The sequence below is a fragment of the Lepidochelys kempii genome, chromosome 1 (genome assembly GCF_965140285.1).
Source record: "Lepidochelys kempii isolate rLepKem1 chromosome 1, rLepKem1.hap1, whole genome shotgun sequence".
NCBI classification, from domain to species: Eukaryota; Metazoa; Chordata; order Testudines; family Cheloniidae; genus Lepidochelys; species Lepidochelys kempii.
The window spans coordinates 195,387,659-195,405,568 of NC_136380.1; the positions used below are offsets into that span (position 1 = coordinate 195,387,659).

Below are 17,910 nucleotides of genomic sequence, written 5' to 3' on the forward strand. Positions count from 1 at the left end.
AGCTTTAATTCATTAATGTTTCCAAAGTGTGTTGAGATCATTAGATCACATCACTATGAAATGCTGATGGGAGATAAATGCTGTGTCCATTGTGACTCTAGGCTACAGAGCTCTGTCTCCATGGTATCAGATCAACTAAATCAGTCACTGCTTGTGACATTCCTTTTCTCACCAGTGTTTTGTTTGTTCTAATTGACCTTTGTCCGACTTTTTTTTTTTCTTTTCTGTATCTTCTTTAGATGCATATCAGGGAATATACCTGTATAAATGTGTATGATACAGATCTGGGTAGAAATAAAACACTGGACTCCTTGTTGTTTTTATAAAACGCTGTTTCTCCTTTTACATTTAGAATAAATAATCCCTGTAAAGAAGATACTTGAATCTCCAGTAGATGATTTGAAGTTGGGAATAATCTTTAGTACTCCATTGTCACAATGGATGAAATAAAAATGAGTTATCTGCCATATTATCATCACCAGACCTGGCTTGATTTGCAGGCTGGTTGGAAAAAAAAATAAAACAGAAAAAAGTCCAAATAAAGTTTATGGATAGGAACAAATCATTTAGATTTATTGATGCTAGGATAATTTTATCAGCTGAGTAAAAACATTACTGTTATGGTAAACCACAGAGGGAAAGCACTAAGAGAATAGGAGCCCCATGCAGATTTTAGTAGGTCAAAGTAAATTAATATACGGTGGGCACATTTTCCTGTTTCAAAACCATGTGAAAAGTTACTTTGTCTGGGGATATCTGCAGTTCTCTAGAATTAATTTGATAGTTGTCTCAATGCACCAAAAACTGACTTTGATTCATGCTGTTGTCCTCAGAGTAGTTATGAGAAGTCAGCAAGACTGAAAGCTGCTATTTGTCATGAGAGCAGGCTCTGTACAGAGGATGAGTAAGTGTATGTTTAATGAATCATGCATGACCTAAAGATCTGGGCTCTCAAGAATTTGGAGGGCTTTTACTTCCCCTTGAACTGATGGCAAACCTATTGTTTGTGCATTATTAATTTTATCTTAATTGCAGTGACATTTATGTTCTGAAATGCTTTATTGCCATAATGCTAGAGTTTCAGCTTTGACACAACGTGTAAGAGAAAACAATTGGGGGGGAAAAAATGGACTCAAACATTTATCTTAGCTAACTTCCTGCCTCCTCACAGGTCAGTGTCGTCTTGATGACTCACCTATTTTATTGTAGTTTTGATTCAAAGATTGTACCAAAGAATTGGAAAATTTTTGACTTCATCGTTCAGTGTCTGAGAGTAACTGAGGAGTTTCAGGAGGTATTGTGCTGCCCCTTATAGTGGACTCTGACTAACGGGCTCAATTTATCCCTCTGTAAGGCTCCCACCACTTATATTTATAATTAACCTTCTTCCACTCCTTCCCCTGTTATTTTTTGGGTGGTTGTCTTATTTATTATTTGTTTTCTGTCTTCTGCTCCATCTTGTCTAATTTAAGCCTCAGTCCTTCTCAGTGCCCTTTAGGCACATAGGCCCAGATTTTAAAAGGTAGTTCGGCATGGCTGTGCTGAGCATCTCAACACATAGCTTATTTCGGAGCCCAGATCTCATTTTCAAAAGGGACTGTCAATAGACTTCAAACTCCTAAGTCCTTAAATACCTTTTGAAAATGAGGTTTGGGCTCCTAAGTCAGCTGGGCATTCTGATGCTGAGCACAGTAATGCCTAAACGCCTTTAAAAATCTGGGCCCTACATATTAACTTAAGTGTGTAAGTAATTCCATTGACTTCCAAGGTTCTACTCATGCACTTAAAGTTAAGCCTGTGTTGCAGGATCATGATGTTGGACTGTAAATACTTTAGGATAAAAGAAAAGGAGTACTAGTGGCACCTTAGAGACTAACAAATTTATTAGAGCATAAGCTTTCGTGAACTACAGCTCACTTCATCAGATGGGGACTTTGCTTTTTTCCCTAATTTTTAAAGCCCCATCAAAACTTAGTGCTATATAAAAGTTCAATGATGATTAACTTTTTAAATTACCCCTTCCCTCCCTCAGACCATTCTGATTTCTGAGCTAAAAAACCAGGGGCACAGGATTCAAATGTACTCTTTGAAAGGGGTAATAAAATAAATTTCAATAGGCGCATTTCAGATGTGCAGACCCTCTCCACGTTCTGATGTAGCATAAACACAAGTTTGTGCCACTTGTTTTTCATTTACTGCAAACTGGCTACCTGCATGTCAATTGCCCAACTTTAAAAACTTTTATCAGGTTTTATTAAATAAATAAATAAATAAATGGGTCTGGCAGGCTGGAGTAGACAGCTGGATCTCATTTTGTGCTGGTTTTGTTTTGCTCGCATGAGACCTCAGAGCAGATAAAACAATCTGGCCCAGCTGTCCTTTTCACAGTTAACTTACTTCAAAAGGGAGGGCGCAGTTTGATTTTTATTGTTACTTATTTAATAGTGTTTAGATTCACATGGTGACAAGTAGGTTTTGAAGTTCACAAGCCAGTTAAGATTAATCGTGATGTTAACTACTTTAGTGGTGCTATTCTGAGGCTACATGGCTATAGATTCAGAAAGAGCGAAATGCTCAGAGTTACAAAATATACGTGATCTCTAACCAGAAATGCTAAATGTTAAGAGACCTTAAACTCTGGATTAGAAATAATTTAATATACTAAACCCAAGACATTATAAATAATGCATTTTGTTGGACTGACTGGGAAAGATCAAATAGGCAACCCTATTTACATAGAAAAAGTGTACCTAGCTGCTTTGTTTCTGTGTAGTTTTAAGTCCTCAAACAACCTTGAAGTAATTCCAGATGATATTTAATGCAACTAGGGCATAATCACCCTTATGCAAACAACATGAGCTGCTCTAAAATAAGCCAAGTTTCCAGTTAGGTTAATGAAGATTCAAGGAAACTTACTCATTTAGGAATCCCAAATAGTCTAGTGCTGGTGCAGATCTGCTCAGAACGTCTTGGACATTTCTTGATGTAGTCATTAAAATATTGTTGTCTCCTTGAAGTACATTGTGATCCTCACCATTGTACTGAATCGATCGTGTTTTCAGGCTTTAAAAAAGTGCCATGCTAGGATTTGTAAAGAAGACTCATGGATTCAAAAGCACCTGCTTTAGCACTTGGATCAGAACGAGATCCTGCAGAAGTTGTAGTAGTCAGTAATAGTATTATTCTTATTCTCTCCTTAGGTCTAGATCCTCTAAGAGAATAGACATCACATTTTGCTGCTAGTTAACATATCTGATTGAGAAGCACAGTTTTGATTCACTGCAAGCCTGAAAGATCATTCTGCAGTACTCTTGCAAATTAAGTCCTAACTTCTTTCCTTTTGCAGCATTTCTGCCTTATTGATGAAGCTCATATTGTTATAAAGAAGTCTGTGCTCTTTTCCTCAATAGAATATTTATTGCACAGGTCTATACTGCAGCAGGCCCTCTGAGGGGTAAAGATTTCTGTAGTTTGTCATTGCCAGATTTATCTGTGCTTGTTTGTCTATTAATCACTTGTTACTTCACTGGTTTCAGAGTGGTAGCTGTGTTAGTCTGTATCAGCAAAAACAACGAGGAGTCCTTGTGGCGCCTTAGAGACTAACAAATTTATTTGGGCATAAGCTTTCATGGGCTAGAACCCACTTCATCAGATGCATGGAGTGGAAAATAGAGTAGGCAGGTATAAATACACAGTACATGAAAAGACGGGAGTTGCCTTACCAAGTTGGAGGGGGGGGGGGTGTCAGTGCTAATGAGCCAGTTCAGTTAAGGTGGAAGTGGGCTATTCTCAACAGTTGACAAGAAGGGGTGAATACCAAGGGAGGAAAACTCACTTTTGTAGTTACTTTACTGTTTCCTAAACCAGGGGTCGGCAACCTTTCAGAAGTGGTGTGCCAAGTCTTCATTTAATCACTCTAATTTAAGGTTTTGCGTGCCAGTAATACATTTTAATGTTTTTAGAAGGTCTCTTTCTATAAGTCTTTAATATATAACTAAATTACTACTGTATGTAAAGTAAATAACTTTTTAAAAATGTTTAAGAAGCTTCATTTTAAAATTAAATTGAAATGCAGAGCCCCCCAGACTGGTGGCCAGGACCCGGGCAGTGTGAGTGCCATTGAAAATCAGCTTTGCGTGCCGTGCCTACCCCTGTCCTAGACTAACCTGATTACTCCTTCTATTCCTTTCACTGAGTAACATACACCACAGAAATCTCCAGTGAGAGACATACAAAAAAACCCATTGCCTTGTATCTATTTTTAAGAAAGCATTTTGAAAGAGCTCATCTACTAGCTTCATATGTGTACTCATGCTATGACCAATAAGCCTTGGTCTGCATGCCAGTCAGCTTTCATTTAAGATGCATGGATATCTGTGTACAGCTATAATTACTTCACATGCAAATGCAGTGCAGCCATCTCTGTGGCAGAATGTCGTAAAGTTTAACATCAAGCAACTATATAGCCAGAGAACACCATTAATGTAATTACAGAAATTAGAATTTTGTGAGAACACTCAGCGTCACAGCCTGTCCTGGCTAAAGTACCCTGGGATGTTTTACTGTAAATAGTCAGGACCTCAACTTTAAGACTTATCCAACATTCCAGTCTCCCTTTTCTTAGCACCATGTAATAATGTTGATTTAGTGCTGCCTTGGAGGGAAGAGAAGCAGTATTTTTGCAACACGTGAATTTTCCTTGTCATCATCCAACTTTTGGCCAACACCAGCTCACTTTAGTCTGGAGTCTCGTGTACGTGGTGGTAATAGTAAGGCTGTAAGCAATGACAGTTTCAGATAGTCTGAATAATTTTTCTGCTATTTTCAACCAGGAAATTTAAGTAAAAACTAATGAGAGCCTTTATGAGGCTTAATGATGGTATGAAGATTTTCATACATACATAAATTCCAAGACCAGAACGGACCATTATGATCATCTAGTCTGACCTCCTGTTTACTACAGGCCATAGAACTTCCCCAAATAAATTCCTAGAGCGCACATTTTAGGAAGAACATCCCATCTTGATTTAAAAATCGCCAGTGATGGAGAATCTGCCATGATCCCTGTAAATTGTTCCAGTGGTTAATTACCCTAATTGTTAAAAATTTATACTTTATTTCCAGTTTAAATTTGTCAAGCTTCAACTTCCAGCCATTGGACCATGTTATACCTTTCTCTGCTAGATTAAAGAGCCCATTATTAAATATTTGTTCCCCATGTAGGTATGTATGGACAGTAATCAAGTACAGTAATCAAATCTATTAGAATTCTTTGAGAGTTTCAGCAAGCATGTGGGCAAGAATGATCCAGTAAATAGAGTGTACTTGGACTTTCAGAAAGCCTTTGGCAGGTCTGACACCAAGAGCTCTTAAGCAAATTAAGCAGTCCTGGGATAAGAGGGAAGGTCCTCTCATGGATCAGTAACGGATTAAAAGATAGGAAACAAAAGCTAGGAATAAATGGTCAGTTCTTCTTCGAGTGTTCGTTCATGTCCATTCCAATCAGGTGTGCATATGTTGCATGCAGACAGCCAGAAGATTTTTCCCTTAGCAGTATCCATACAGTCGGCCTGGGCGCCCCCTGGAGTCACACCTTCATGGCGCCCAATATAGGGCCCTGCCAACCCAACCCCCACTCAGTTCCTTCTTACCGCCTGTGACAGCTTGCCAGAACTCTGTACCGCTCTTGCCTTGGCAAGCACATGCTTCACAGTATCTCTATCCCCATGTACATAGTTAGCATAGTAGTTATAGTTAATGTAGTTTTTTTGTATAGGTTTCCTTGCAGGGGGTCTTCCCTCCCGATGTTTTTCCCTGGCACTGGGGTATGCCTCGGTCCCTGTGCTTTAAACCGTGATAGGTCTGTGGCAGTGACCCACACTCATCGTGCCTTAAGTGTTTGGGCGAGGGGCATGTCAGAGACCACTCTAAGATCTGTAGGGGTTTTCGCCCCGGGACCCTGAAGGACAGAGAGCAGCACCTCAGAGTCCTACTCACGGAGGCAGCTCTTCGGCCCCAGTCGAGCATGCCGTGCCTGACCTGGCCTCGAGCGCCGCATCCTTGGTGCGCAGCATTCTGACACTGTCGATGTGGGAGCCAGTGCCGAGGAAGGACTCAGAGACCCTCTGCACTGCCACGGCTCTACCCATGGGCAGGTATCGGTGAAGCACTCCTCTCACTCCCCAGTGCCCCGTAACAAAAAGGAGGCCAACAGAAGGCTCCCCAGCTAGGTCTAAGGACCAAGTAACGAGCAAACCCTCACTGGGTGCTCAATTGGCCGGGATCCCGTTGACTTATGCCCCAGGAGGGGTACAGTCGAGTCCAGACCCGCACTGCTCACCAGGCCACCACCACGAAGACATACAACTCGCCTCCATGTGGCAGGCGTTCGAGGCAGCAGCAGACCTATTGGCACTCACAGTGCCGCCCTCGCCTCCTAGGAGGGACAGGTAGCCGGCACTAATCCCAGTCCCTGTACATTCTGTGGGCAGGCCGGCGATGTCTGCCATGAGGCCATCCCTGTTACATCAACCACCAGCACAAGGGTTTTTGTGGGGGAGCCTCTTCGGTCCCCAAGCTGGCACCGATCCCCAGCACAAAGAAGCTCCGCTCCTCCCTGGTCATCACAACCAGAGACCTCAGAGGCGGACTGCTCCCGCTGTGATCATCATCCCTACCTGGCTCCCTAGCAGGGCCAGTGGACATAGTGGGCCTATCATCAAAGCCAGGGTTCCAGATTGTCATCGGTGGCCTCAGTCTTGGGCACTCAGACAGCAGCACCGGCTGCTGCACTGTCCTCGGTGTCAGCAGCGCCACTCACCCCCCCCCCCCCATCCCGACTTTAACATCAGAGGCCCCCTACACTGTTCTATAGGGACATGGTTTAGCTTAGGCCTCACCCGGCTTTCATCCCGAAAGTTGTCTCCCAATTTCACATCAACCAGGACATCTTCCTCCTGGTGTTCTATCCTAAGCCGCACTCAAGTGGTAGGAAGCAGAGGCTTCACTAATTGGATGTCCGGAGAGCACTAGCCTTTTACATCAAGAGAACAAAGCTGTTCTGAAAATCCATCCAACTATTCGTGGCTGTGGCAGACAGAATGAAACGTCTTCCTGTCTCTTTTCAGTGGATTTTGTCCTGGGTCATGTCCTGCATATGTGAGCGCTATAACCTGGCGGGGTGGCTGCTCCTATGATCACTGTGCACTTCACCAGGGCACAGACCTCTTCAACAACATTCCTGGCACAGATTCCTACCCAGGAAATTTGCAGAACAGCAACGTGGTCCCCCATACACACTTTCACCATGCACTATGCAATCACCCATCAGGCCAGAGACAACATAGCCTTTGAAAGAGTAGTGCTCCAATCCGTAGACAATTCTGACCCCCACCTCCTGAACTTGGGCTTGGGAATCACCTGATTGGAATTGACATGAACAAGCACTCAAAGAAAAAAGTTATTCACCTTCTCGTAACTGTTGGAGATGTATTGTTCATGTCCATTGTAATACCCATCCACCTACCCCTCTATCGGAGTAGCCAGAAAGAAAGAACTGAGTGGGGGTAGGGTTGGCAGGGCCTTATATTGAGCCCCATGAAGGTGTGACTCCAGGGAGTGCCCAGGCTGACCATATGGATACTGCTAAGGGAAAAATCTTCCTACTGTCATGCACACAGAGCAGGCACACCTGATTTGAATGGACATGAACAATACATCTTGAAGAACAACAGTTACGAGAAGATGAGTAACCGTTTTTTTCCCAGTAGAGAGAGGTAAATAGTGGGGTTCCTCAAGGATCTGTACTGGGACCTGTGTAGTTCAACATATTCATAAATGATCTGAAAAAGGGGATGAACAGTGAGGTGGCAAAATTTGCACAAAATACAAAATTACTCAAGATAAGTCGAAAGCTGATTGTGAAGTTAGAAAGGGATGTCACAGAACTGGGTGACTGAGCAACAGAATGGCAAATTAAATTTAATGTTAAGTCCAAGGTAATGCACATTGAAAAAAAAATCCCAACTATACATAGAAATGATGGGATCTAAATTAGCTGTTCCCAAGCAAGAAAGAAAACTTGGAGTCATTGTGGATAGTCTCTCTGAAAACATCTGCTCAATGTGCGGTGGCATTCGAAAAAGCTGCTAATGTTAGGAATGATTAGGAAAGGTGTAGCTAATAAAGCAGAAAATATAATGCCACAATGTAAATCCATGGTACACCACACCTTGAATACTTTGTGCAGCTCTGGTTGCCCCATATCAAAAAAAGATACATTAGAATTGGAAAATTAGAATACAGAGAAGGGCAATAAAAAGGATTGGGGTATGGAATAGTTTTCACGTGAGGAAAACTTAAAAAGGAGCACCCAGTTTACCAAGAGATCCAGATAGCTCTGTTTCAGCAACTTGTCCTCCATTATTTACCCCCAATTTTAGTGTCCTCTGCAAACTTTGTCAGTGATTTTTTCTTCCAATCACTGATAAAAACGTAAGAGTGTAGACCAAGAATCAACCCCTGTGCAACCCCTCTAGAACTGGACCTGTTTGTCGATTCCGCGTTTACAATGACATTTTGAGACCTATCAGTAAGCTAGCTCTTAATCCATTTAATATGTGCCATGTTAAATTTATATTCTAGTTTCTTAATCAAAATCATGTGAGGTACCAAGTGAAACACCTTGCAGAAGTCTAAGTATATTATGTCAGCGCTATTATCTTTATCCACCAAATTTGTAATCTCATAAAAAAAAAAGGATATCAAGTTAGTAGTTGGATCCTATCAAACTGTAAAACCATGTTGATTGGCATTAATTATATTACCCTCCTTTTAATGCTTTATTAATCAAGTGCCTTATCAGCCACACTATTATCTTGCCTGGGATCGATATCAGACTGTCAGGCCTATAATTAACTGGGTCTTCCTATTTACCCTTTTAAAATATTGGCACAACGTTAGCTTTCTTCCAATCTTCTGAAACTTCCCCAGTGTTCCCAGACTTATTGAAAATTAATATTAATGGTCCAGCTCTTTAAAACACACCTGGTTGCAAGTTATCCCCAAACTGTCTAACTTTAGTAGCTGATGTTTAATATCCTCTTGAGATAATGGTGGAATGGAAATATTATCTTATATGACTCATCATCCATTTTTTCCCAAATACCAAACAAATATTGAACACATCTCCTTTATCTGAATTATTATGGATGATTCTACCATTTCCATCCAGTATTCTCTTTTCCTAATATACTTTTAAAAACTTCTTATCGTCTTTAGCTCTGCTGGCCATAGATTTCTCCCTGCATCCCTTTTGGTTCCCTTTTCAATTTTCTACATTTTTACATAGCTTCTCACTTATACATTTTATTATCAATTTCCCCTTTTTTTTCCATTTGTTATACATATAAAATTATAGCTCCCTTCACTTCCCCTCTATACCATCTCCCTTTTTTTAGCCATATTGTTTTCTGCTTTGTGAAATTGGCCCTTTTAAGCAACAAGTATATAGTCAATGGCAAAAATACTACATTAATACAGAGCTAAGATTGCTTGGTGTTGTGTCATCCCCTTGCAGAATGTTAAGTTAATCAAAACTCAAACTTCTGAAAACCAGGAAATGCTCAGTTTAGGTTGCCCATCCAGCTTTCACTCTGTCCTCCTTAAGCAGTTCCCCAGTATGCCTCACTAACACACATACCTTTGCTCTGTCAGCCCCACAGTTGTTGAAATGTACAAGCTCTTCACTTCCTTTCTCAATTGGTTCACTTCACCCACAGGACTTCTTATAACACTACTAAAGAACAAAAAGGGAGAAAAACCAAAATGGGCCCACACTACCATCTCTCTGGTTCCTCGGAGATAACAATAAGTAGCCAGAGGGAATTATTTGCATAAACTCCACGTGTAGTCAGTGTGTTACGTGAACCTACACTAATTAGTGGCGGCAGTAGTTTTGGGCCTCCTTTGTAAAAGTGTCAGTGATATGAAGACATGTGTGGATTACTTTGAAGTTTGTGACGGACCTATGATTATTATGGGTGAGCGAAGGGAAGAGGTGCACGTATAAATGAGGATCCAGTGTGCATCACCTCTGTGTAGAATGGTGTAGATTATGTCCAGTATCCGGGTGTAGGGCTTTTATTACTAAGGACATTGTCAATGGTGAGGTGGAATATCAGAGGATTCTAGTGCTTTAGGGATGTTTAAGTGAAAGCGTAGATTGAGATGGTATCCTGTGAGTGTAAGGGAGTTGTAAAAGGTTGTGAAAGGTTCTGAAATGGTATCCATGTGGTATGCTTTCTGGGGAGTTGGTTAATGCGTGAGTGTATTCCAAGATCTGGAATTCCCTGAACATTAAAGTGCCCAGGGTTAGAGTGTGTGTGTGAGAGAGAGAGAGAGAGATACACATATTAAGGTGGTGTTTTGAAGAGGGTAGAGGGGGAAAATGGCATGGGCAACATTTTTTTTTTCCTTTGTGAGTGGTTTGTAGAAAAAGGTAAAGGGTTTGTACAGCTCAGCAACTGTGGAGTTGGCAGAACAAAGGTATGTGTGTTAACTGGGCATACTGCGGCATTGCTGAAAGAGGGACAGTGTTAAGGTTGCATGGGCACTTCAGCTAGGAACTTCCTGGCTTTCAGAAACTGCCACCCATGACTCAGTGTGTGCAATCTCCAGCAATTTAATCCAAAACTCCTTTTCTCTTAGGTGGGGGCTTGTAATTAACTTATTCTTTTGACTCACATTACACCTGTAACGTTTTTTTTTAAATGGCAATTTTTTTCAGGGCTTATATCTCTAGAACCCCGGGTCAAATCACTCCACATTTGGATCACTGACCTGCATCCTCCTGAGGCACATGAAATTTCAAAGAAATCCCATTTTAGAGGACTTGGAAAGTTGACCCTTAAACAGATATTGTGATGCAAGTTTACCTACAATGGCGCTGCTGCGTCACTATAATGTTATTGATCCGGATTTTATTCTATTTGCACATTATAAATGTTATCGAGTCACAATCACTTGTATTTAAGCTACCATTAATTTTTAGTTCTCTGATCAGTTCCTCTTTATCTGTCAAGACAAGGTTCTAATATAGAATTCACCTAAGTTGGATGCACCCCTTTCAGAGTCACGAATTTGCCGTCTATTCTACTTAAAAATTCCAGGGATGTTCTAGTACTGGCAGTATGAGACCTCCAGCTTATATCACTCAAATTGAAGTCCCACAGGGTTACACAGCTATTCCCCCCCCCCCCCAAACATTATAAACAGGTGCGTAAGGAGCCAGTCATCCTTTTGACTAGCCTGATATGATGGTCTGTAGCAGATATCAACTAATAGCCCATCTTGTGCTTTATCTGTTAGGACATGGATCCCTAAGCATTCAAGATTATTTTCTTCCAAGTTACCAGTGACTTGGAAACACGTAATGTCATCGTTGACCTAGAGTGCAACTCTCCCTCCCCTTTTGCCCACACAGTCCTTCCTAAATAGGTATTTGCCATTGATTTGAACATTCCAATCAATGGGCAATTCCAGTTCCTCTTGTATGGGCAGTAAGGAATTTCTTCTCTTCATGCCCTTTGGTTCCTTAATTAATTTTGTTCTCAATATGTCAGATTGGTTCTGTGTGCTCATATCTGCCCTCTTTTTATCCTCCCCCTTTTGTTATTAGTTTAACACCTTCCTGTCTACTCTAGCCAGCCTGTGCTCAAGGAGATTGGTTCCCATTCTGCTGAAGTGAAGAATATCCAAACTATACAGCTCCCTTTTCCTATAAAAAGTGGACCAATGTTCCACAAAATCAAAACCCCCTCTAACTCTGCCAGTGGTTTGCTTTCAGAATCTTCTACCTTCTGTCTTCCTTCGCTCATAGGACAGAAAGGATCTCCAAGAAGATCACTCAGATGTTCTTCTTCAGCATGTTTCAAAGTTCTCTGAAGTAATCTATTATCTGAGAGAGATCCCATGATGCAGTGACATTAGTGCTGATATGAATCATCCCCAATGGATCCTGGCCCATCAGCTTCAGCATACTATCCAATCTTTGAGTGACATTTTGTGTCTTGGCTCCAGGAAGGCAGCACACAGTCTTATTATCGACCTGTCCTTTGCAGAATGTTCTTTCGATTCTTCTGAGCATTGAATCCCCAGCAAAGATGGTGTATCTTCCTTGCATGGCTGGAGAAGTCTTTGTGAGTAAGCTTGCGTTTCTTATAGGTTGCGCCGAACTACCATTGAGAGATGTGTTCTGTACATATCACCATTTCCTTGGAACAGCTGAATCTTGAGAAGTATTTTCCACAGTTTCCACGTGAGGACTTGTTGTTGACTGGAAACTTCCAGCTATGTGTAATTTCTCCTGCTTCTCTTCTTTCTAGTGCGCACAGCCTGTCCAATCTTGCCTGTCTCCAGCCATGTGGAATGCCAATATGATTTACAAGCTGCCAGGCCTCCTCTTTGACATCCTCTCTCTGTCTCTGGCTCTTTTTGGTAGCCAGTTCCTTTCTTCCTTGAACCTGAGGTACTGATGTTTCCCAAACCTGGCAGTCTGGGAACTCTTCAGTTTCTCAGTAGCATCTCTATTTGCTCCTCCAAACCAAGAATCTTTTCCTCCAGCACAGTCACCACCTTGTACTTCATGCACAGGAAGCTGCTTCTGGTTTCAGGCAGGGGAGAAAAGATGGTATATCCATTGCAGGTCATCATCACTATTCCATCCCTGTCCATCTTGAAATCACATGTAGAGCTGAAACTGGAAGGAAACTCTTTCACACTCCCTCTCTCAGCTTCCTCTGGAGCTCTCCTGCTAGCTACCTCTGTTCACAGTTCTTGTTTGCCTCGCAAATGACTTTATATACCAGGTCTCCCGGGTTAGCTTAACTCAACTCAGCTCTGCCCCTCACCATCAGGGAGTGATTATCCACTCAGAGACTTCAAACAGCCAAGCTGATCAAAGCCTGAAGGATCAGAACAAACAGTCCTTATTACTTTGACACTTGTGAGTTACCAGCCATAGCATATGGAGTAGAAATAGTCACATAACGAATAGATATGGAGCTTAAAGCTTATCACACAGTGAAATGGGAGAATAACCTAACAGATGGGAAAACATCTTGAATTCTGAAGATAATAAACTGTTGGGCTGATGAGTCAAGAAAAAAATGAGGAGCATTCACAATAGTGTGATTAAAAGAAAATACTTCACATAGAAGAACTAGAAAAAGATTCATGTAGTATAATAGATTGTAAGTGGCATGTAAAAAACCCAGGTCACGTTGCTATCAGAAATAATTCACTGCACTCAGATTTTCTGCTTTCATCTGTTTAGGTATTTCATATAGTGCTCATCACCCTCATATCAGAGTTCTTTTCGCACAAAAAAATTTAAGAAGTTTATTCAGCTAAGTTAATGTAATGGTATACTGAAAGTGCAACTCTGAAAACTGACTCTAACCCTGCTTTCTGTGTTTGACTGATTTTTAACTGTGCATTTGCTCAGTATACAAGTCAGGTGTTGTTTTTTCCCCATAACTCCTAAGCGCAAACTGAAATCTGAGATTGAAGCTGGGTTCTTCCTTTGTTATATTTCATCACCCCCCATAAAGATTCTGCAGGCCAAATTAGACTCAGTGATGCTTGTGTAACCCTATTACCTTCAATTTGGTTTCCACAGGTATAATTGTTTAGAACTTAAACATAATTGTTTAGTATGGTGTTCCAGAAAACGGAGTAACCAGTTCACTCCCTCTTAGCTGTGCTAGTTTGGCAGGGCTAATAGAAACCAACACTCTCACTTATTTGGGCAAACTCTGTGCTAGTCATTCTTTCTTAACCATCCCCCCTGCAACTGTTGATACGATAGGGGATAGCGGTCTTCCCCCGTGGTAGCAAAGGCATGAGTGCTCGTATTAACTGACTGCTGCCATATTAACTGTTGTGTGGGACCACAGCTCAGAGTTGATCTACATGATGCAGTGGTTAAAACACCATCAGCTTCCAGTGACCTTTCTGCAATGATTGGTGGACCTGCCCTGAAGGTAGATACTGAGGGGGTAAAAAGTGTAATGCAGATGAGGTCACAATGAGCAAATAAGAGGAGTAATTTTATATAGTCAATTTTCAGAGTAGAACTATGTGAGAGAAGGTCATAACAAGAGTAACACTGATGAGTGTTCTTGGAGATGCATTCTAAAGATGGTTGTTCTATCCGGTATGGCCTTAAGGCACATAGGTGTCACATTCTGGGGTGCAATCCAGACCAGTGAGGGGCTATCAGCACCTGCCCTGCAACTTTGGTTGCCTCACAATGCTTTGCTGTTGTAGCTCCCAACCTGGGCCTCTCTGACACCATGCAGGTCATTCCCTGAGTGTCTGTGTACAGCCCTGATCCAACCACTCTGACCCCAGCAGCCTGTCAACAACACACCAGCCACACTCTGGCTCCCAACAGCATTGGTTACTACCTTCAGGATGAGCCCAAAACACTCTCAGTCCCTGATTTTCCCAAAAAGCATTACCCAGACCTTTCCTGGACAGTTCAGATATTGGCGCTTCCTTGCCCCTGTACAGGGGTCAATATGCAATAGTTGACTACTTTAATTGAAGTTACCAAACGATTCAGTTTTAACACAACACTGAATTTTCTGGTAAAAAGATTGAGAATAAACTTGTTTCCTGCAATATTGAACACCTCTGTTCTAGTAAAATGGATTTTTTAGATTATGGTTCCAGAGTGAGGAGTATAGGTACGCATGTGCATGGCTTTTAAGCGTGTGCTCAAGTCCTGTTTAATTAGTGAGCTTAAACAGATACTTAAGTGCTTTCCTGAATAAGTTCTTGAGGCCTTGTCTATGCTAAAAAGTTACGGCGACCCAGTTACATTGTTCAGGGGCATGAAAAATCTGCACCCCAGCGCATGATTTAATTGGGGATCAGTCCTGCTTTGAGCAGGGGGTTGGACTAGATGACCTCCTGAGGTCCCTTCCAACCCTGATATTCGTGATTATAGTTCAGTCAACCTAACCCAGTATAGACAGTGTTAGGTCAATGGAAGAATTCTTCCGTTGACCTAGCTACCATGTTAGCTACCATGTCTCGGCGCTGCAGCGTTTCAAGTGTAGTCAAGTCCTGAGTTCATGACGGAAGATAGATTATCTAGCCTTTGTCAGTATCTCATCGTGTGCAAGACTCTTATTTAAGCGCAGATTAGATGAAAACAAAACATAATAAAACAACTTTACAGCTAACTGATCTGTCCTAGCAATTTGGTATTTCACTTCTGCCAGCAGCCTATGCTGGAAAGTGTTTGTCTTTATGTATTCGTTTTAGAGGTGGGGCGGGAATGTTCGTTTATGCGTCTGTAACTTGTTTAGGCTCCTGGCCTTCTGTGTGGTCTGAGTTCCAGAGTGCACCAGCACTCCAGGTGCTGCTGCTCTGTGTGCATGTCCCCCAAGTATTCTGTCTTTTCCTTCCAGAATATGGTGTTACAAGTATTACACACATCTGTGTTTTGAATAAAGATGTTGTATAGATATAACTAAAATGTCTGTGTTTATAAATGAGATGAGTTTCAGGAATGGGTTGCAAAACTGAGTATATTAGTAGCACAGACAGGGCCTAATATGAGGATTGAAACCTGGGGAATTGGATTTATCTTTAGATTACAGGGTACATTTGCATTCCTTTTTCTATATTTAGATTAGCCTTTTAAAAGAAAACTACTTAATTTTCAATGGCAATGTGTATTTTGTGAAACAGGCTGAGACAAAAATCAGCTTAACATTTGTCACCTGTGGACATTAAAAAAAACTTATACTAAATGTAATATTGGTTTACATAAATTGAATTTGGTCAAGGGAAACTTATAAATCAAATGAATCAGAAATGATTGTTTTGATGCATCCCGGCTTGAAGATTTTGTTTACTGAAAGCTTAGAAGAACTTATTCAGCTTTATATTGAAGTGTGATTTTAAAATGACCTATGATGTAGTGTGGTAAGTGAAAGATTCAGTCTTCATTGAATAGCTTTTAAAAATAATAAATAGAATCCTAAATGGGATGCTGCGTATAAAATAAACATTTACCAAGAGTAAAACACTATAGTGAACTTTCCATCCCTGCTCCTCTTTTCTGTTTCAGCTACTGCAATAATGTATAATCTAATTTCTTTGTGTCTGTTTTTAAATCTTTTAATAATCTAACTTAAACTGGGTCTCAGTAAAACTTGGAGTAAGAGTGACATTAGAGCAGTTCATTAAATAATGCTGTCCTTGCAAAGTGGGTGTCTGTTAATCAGGAAAAGTGGGGTAATGAGCACTTCTAGCAGATGGCTAATGGCAAGCACCTTCCAATATCAAATGCCTTAATCAAGCAATGAAAGCTGTAATCTTAATGGATCAGGTAAACACTTGTAATATGCTCTTTTTTGTATTGAAGTGCAATGAGAGACAGAATTCACCAGTGACTTCTCCAGGATCCTCTCCGCTTGCACAGAGAAGAAAGCCACTTCCAGAGCCCGGGCAAATTCCCCATATTAGTCTTCCACCGGTGCCTCCCCGTCTGGATCTCATTCAGAAGGGGGTAGCACGGTCACCTTGTGCCAGCCCTACTGGCTCACCAAAGGTAAATCTTATTTTAGTATGTTTCTGTCAAACTGAATGATGAGAGATGATGCTTGTTAGTTTTAAGGTGCATTTTTTTTAAAGATTGGCTAGTGCATTTTTTTAATTTGTTATATCCAAAATATCCCCTAGGCCTTCTACCAAGTCCCTATGTAATTCTAACATGCCAGAATTCACTAAATAAGGGCCTGATCGAAGCCTCCTTTAAATCAGTGGAAATACTTGTTGCCTTCAGTGAACCTTGGATCAGACCTGATGGCCGTCCCCCTATAGGACGTCTTGTAGAATCAGCTAATGACACACAAACATGATTTCTTACTATGTCAGTGTCACACAGGATTAGCTCCAAGCTTATATTTCTCTGTTTTGATGGCAATGTTACACATGATTAGCCCCATGATTATATTTCACAATTTTAAAACCATGGTATTGACCTACTCTGATGAAACAAGTCCCTGTAATAGTCCCTGATTAGTAACATTAAACAGCAACTGAAAGTACTCTAAAAAGTACATTTAAAAGGTCATTATCTGCATTAAAATTGCATGCTGTAATCAAATGATGATTTACACAATGTCCTAGCAAGAAAAAATTATGCAAATATCTTGCTATCAAAAACTTAAGGTGTGATAAATTAGGATCCATGTTTCAAGTGGATTTAGAAAAGGAAATAATAAATTGTACAAAATGAATACATACAGTTTGTGTATGAAGAAAACTGGTGATTTAGAACAGTTTTAAAAATTATTTACTTGAAAGTCTGAAGGAGAACATACATAAAATACTGGATTTAAGTGTCTTGAATTTTCTCTATTATGAGAGAACCATTTTATTGTAATTGGTGTACAAATGTAAGAATTAGCTTAAATTTTGAAGGCTTGTTTTGAAATCTGTATTTGTATGTTTGTGTGCATGGTAGTCCAATGATAAACACGCTATTTCTTTTATCAGCATTTTGCCTTTACACTTGACACTCAGCTTTCTTTTGAAATTAAATTTAATTCTAGCAGCATAATACTTAGCCAAAACAAATGAGGTATATAAAAATGTTTCCTCATCCCTATCATTTTTAGCTCCAGTTTAAGCTAAATGACAGAGTTAATTAAAGAGGCTATGGTCTTACAGCTAATGCTCAAATTCACTCAGTAGCACAAACTTCGAGTAGTGGCCCTATGAGCTCCACTTCAGGTGTATATATGCTCTCAAGCCCTTGTTCGGAGATTTTAGTTAGCAGTGTCCATTCAACCCATGCATGTGTCCTATACCTCCTTGTGCTGGTTACTG

At 40.7% G+C, this 17,910-nt stretch overlaps 1 protein-coding gene across 4 annotated transcripts in view; it reads left to right on the plus strand.

The window, feature by feature from the left end:
- The window catches only part of CBLB (Cbl proto-oncogene B), a 194,754-nt gene that overhangs the window by 129,891 nt on the left and 46,953 nt on the right, over nt 1-17,910 (plus strand). For all 4 annotated transcript variants that reach the window (XM_073306566.2, XM_073306576.2, XM_073306585.2 and 1 more), the window contains exon 11: nt 16,442-16,627. In XM_073306566.2, the coding sequence (XP_073162667.2) occupies nt 16,442-16,627 (186 nt within the window). The remainder of the gene's footprint in view (nt 1-16,441; nt 16,628-17,910) is intronic.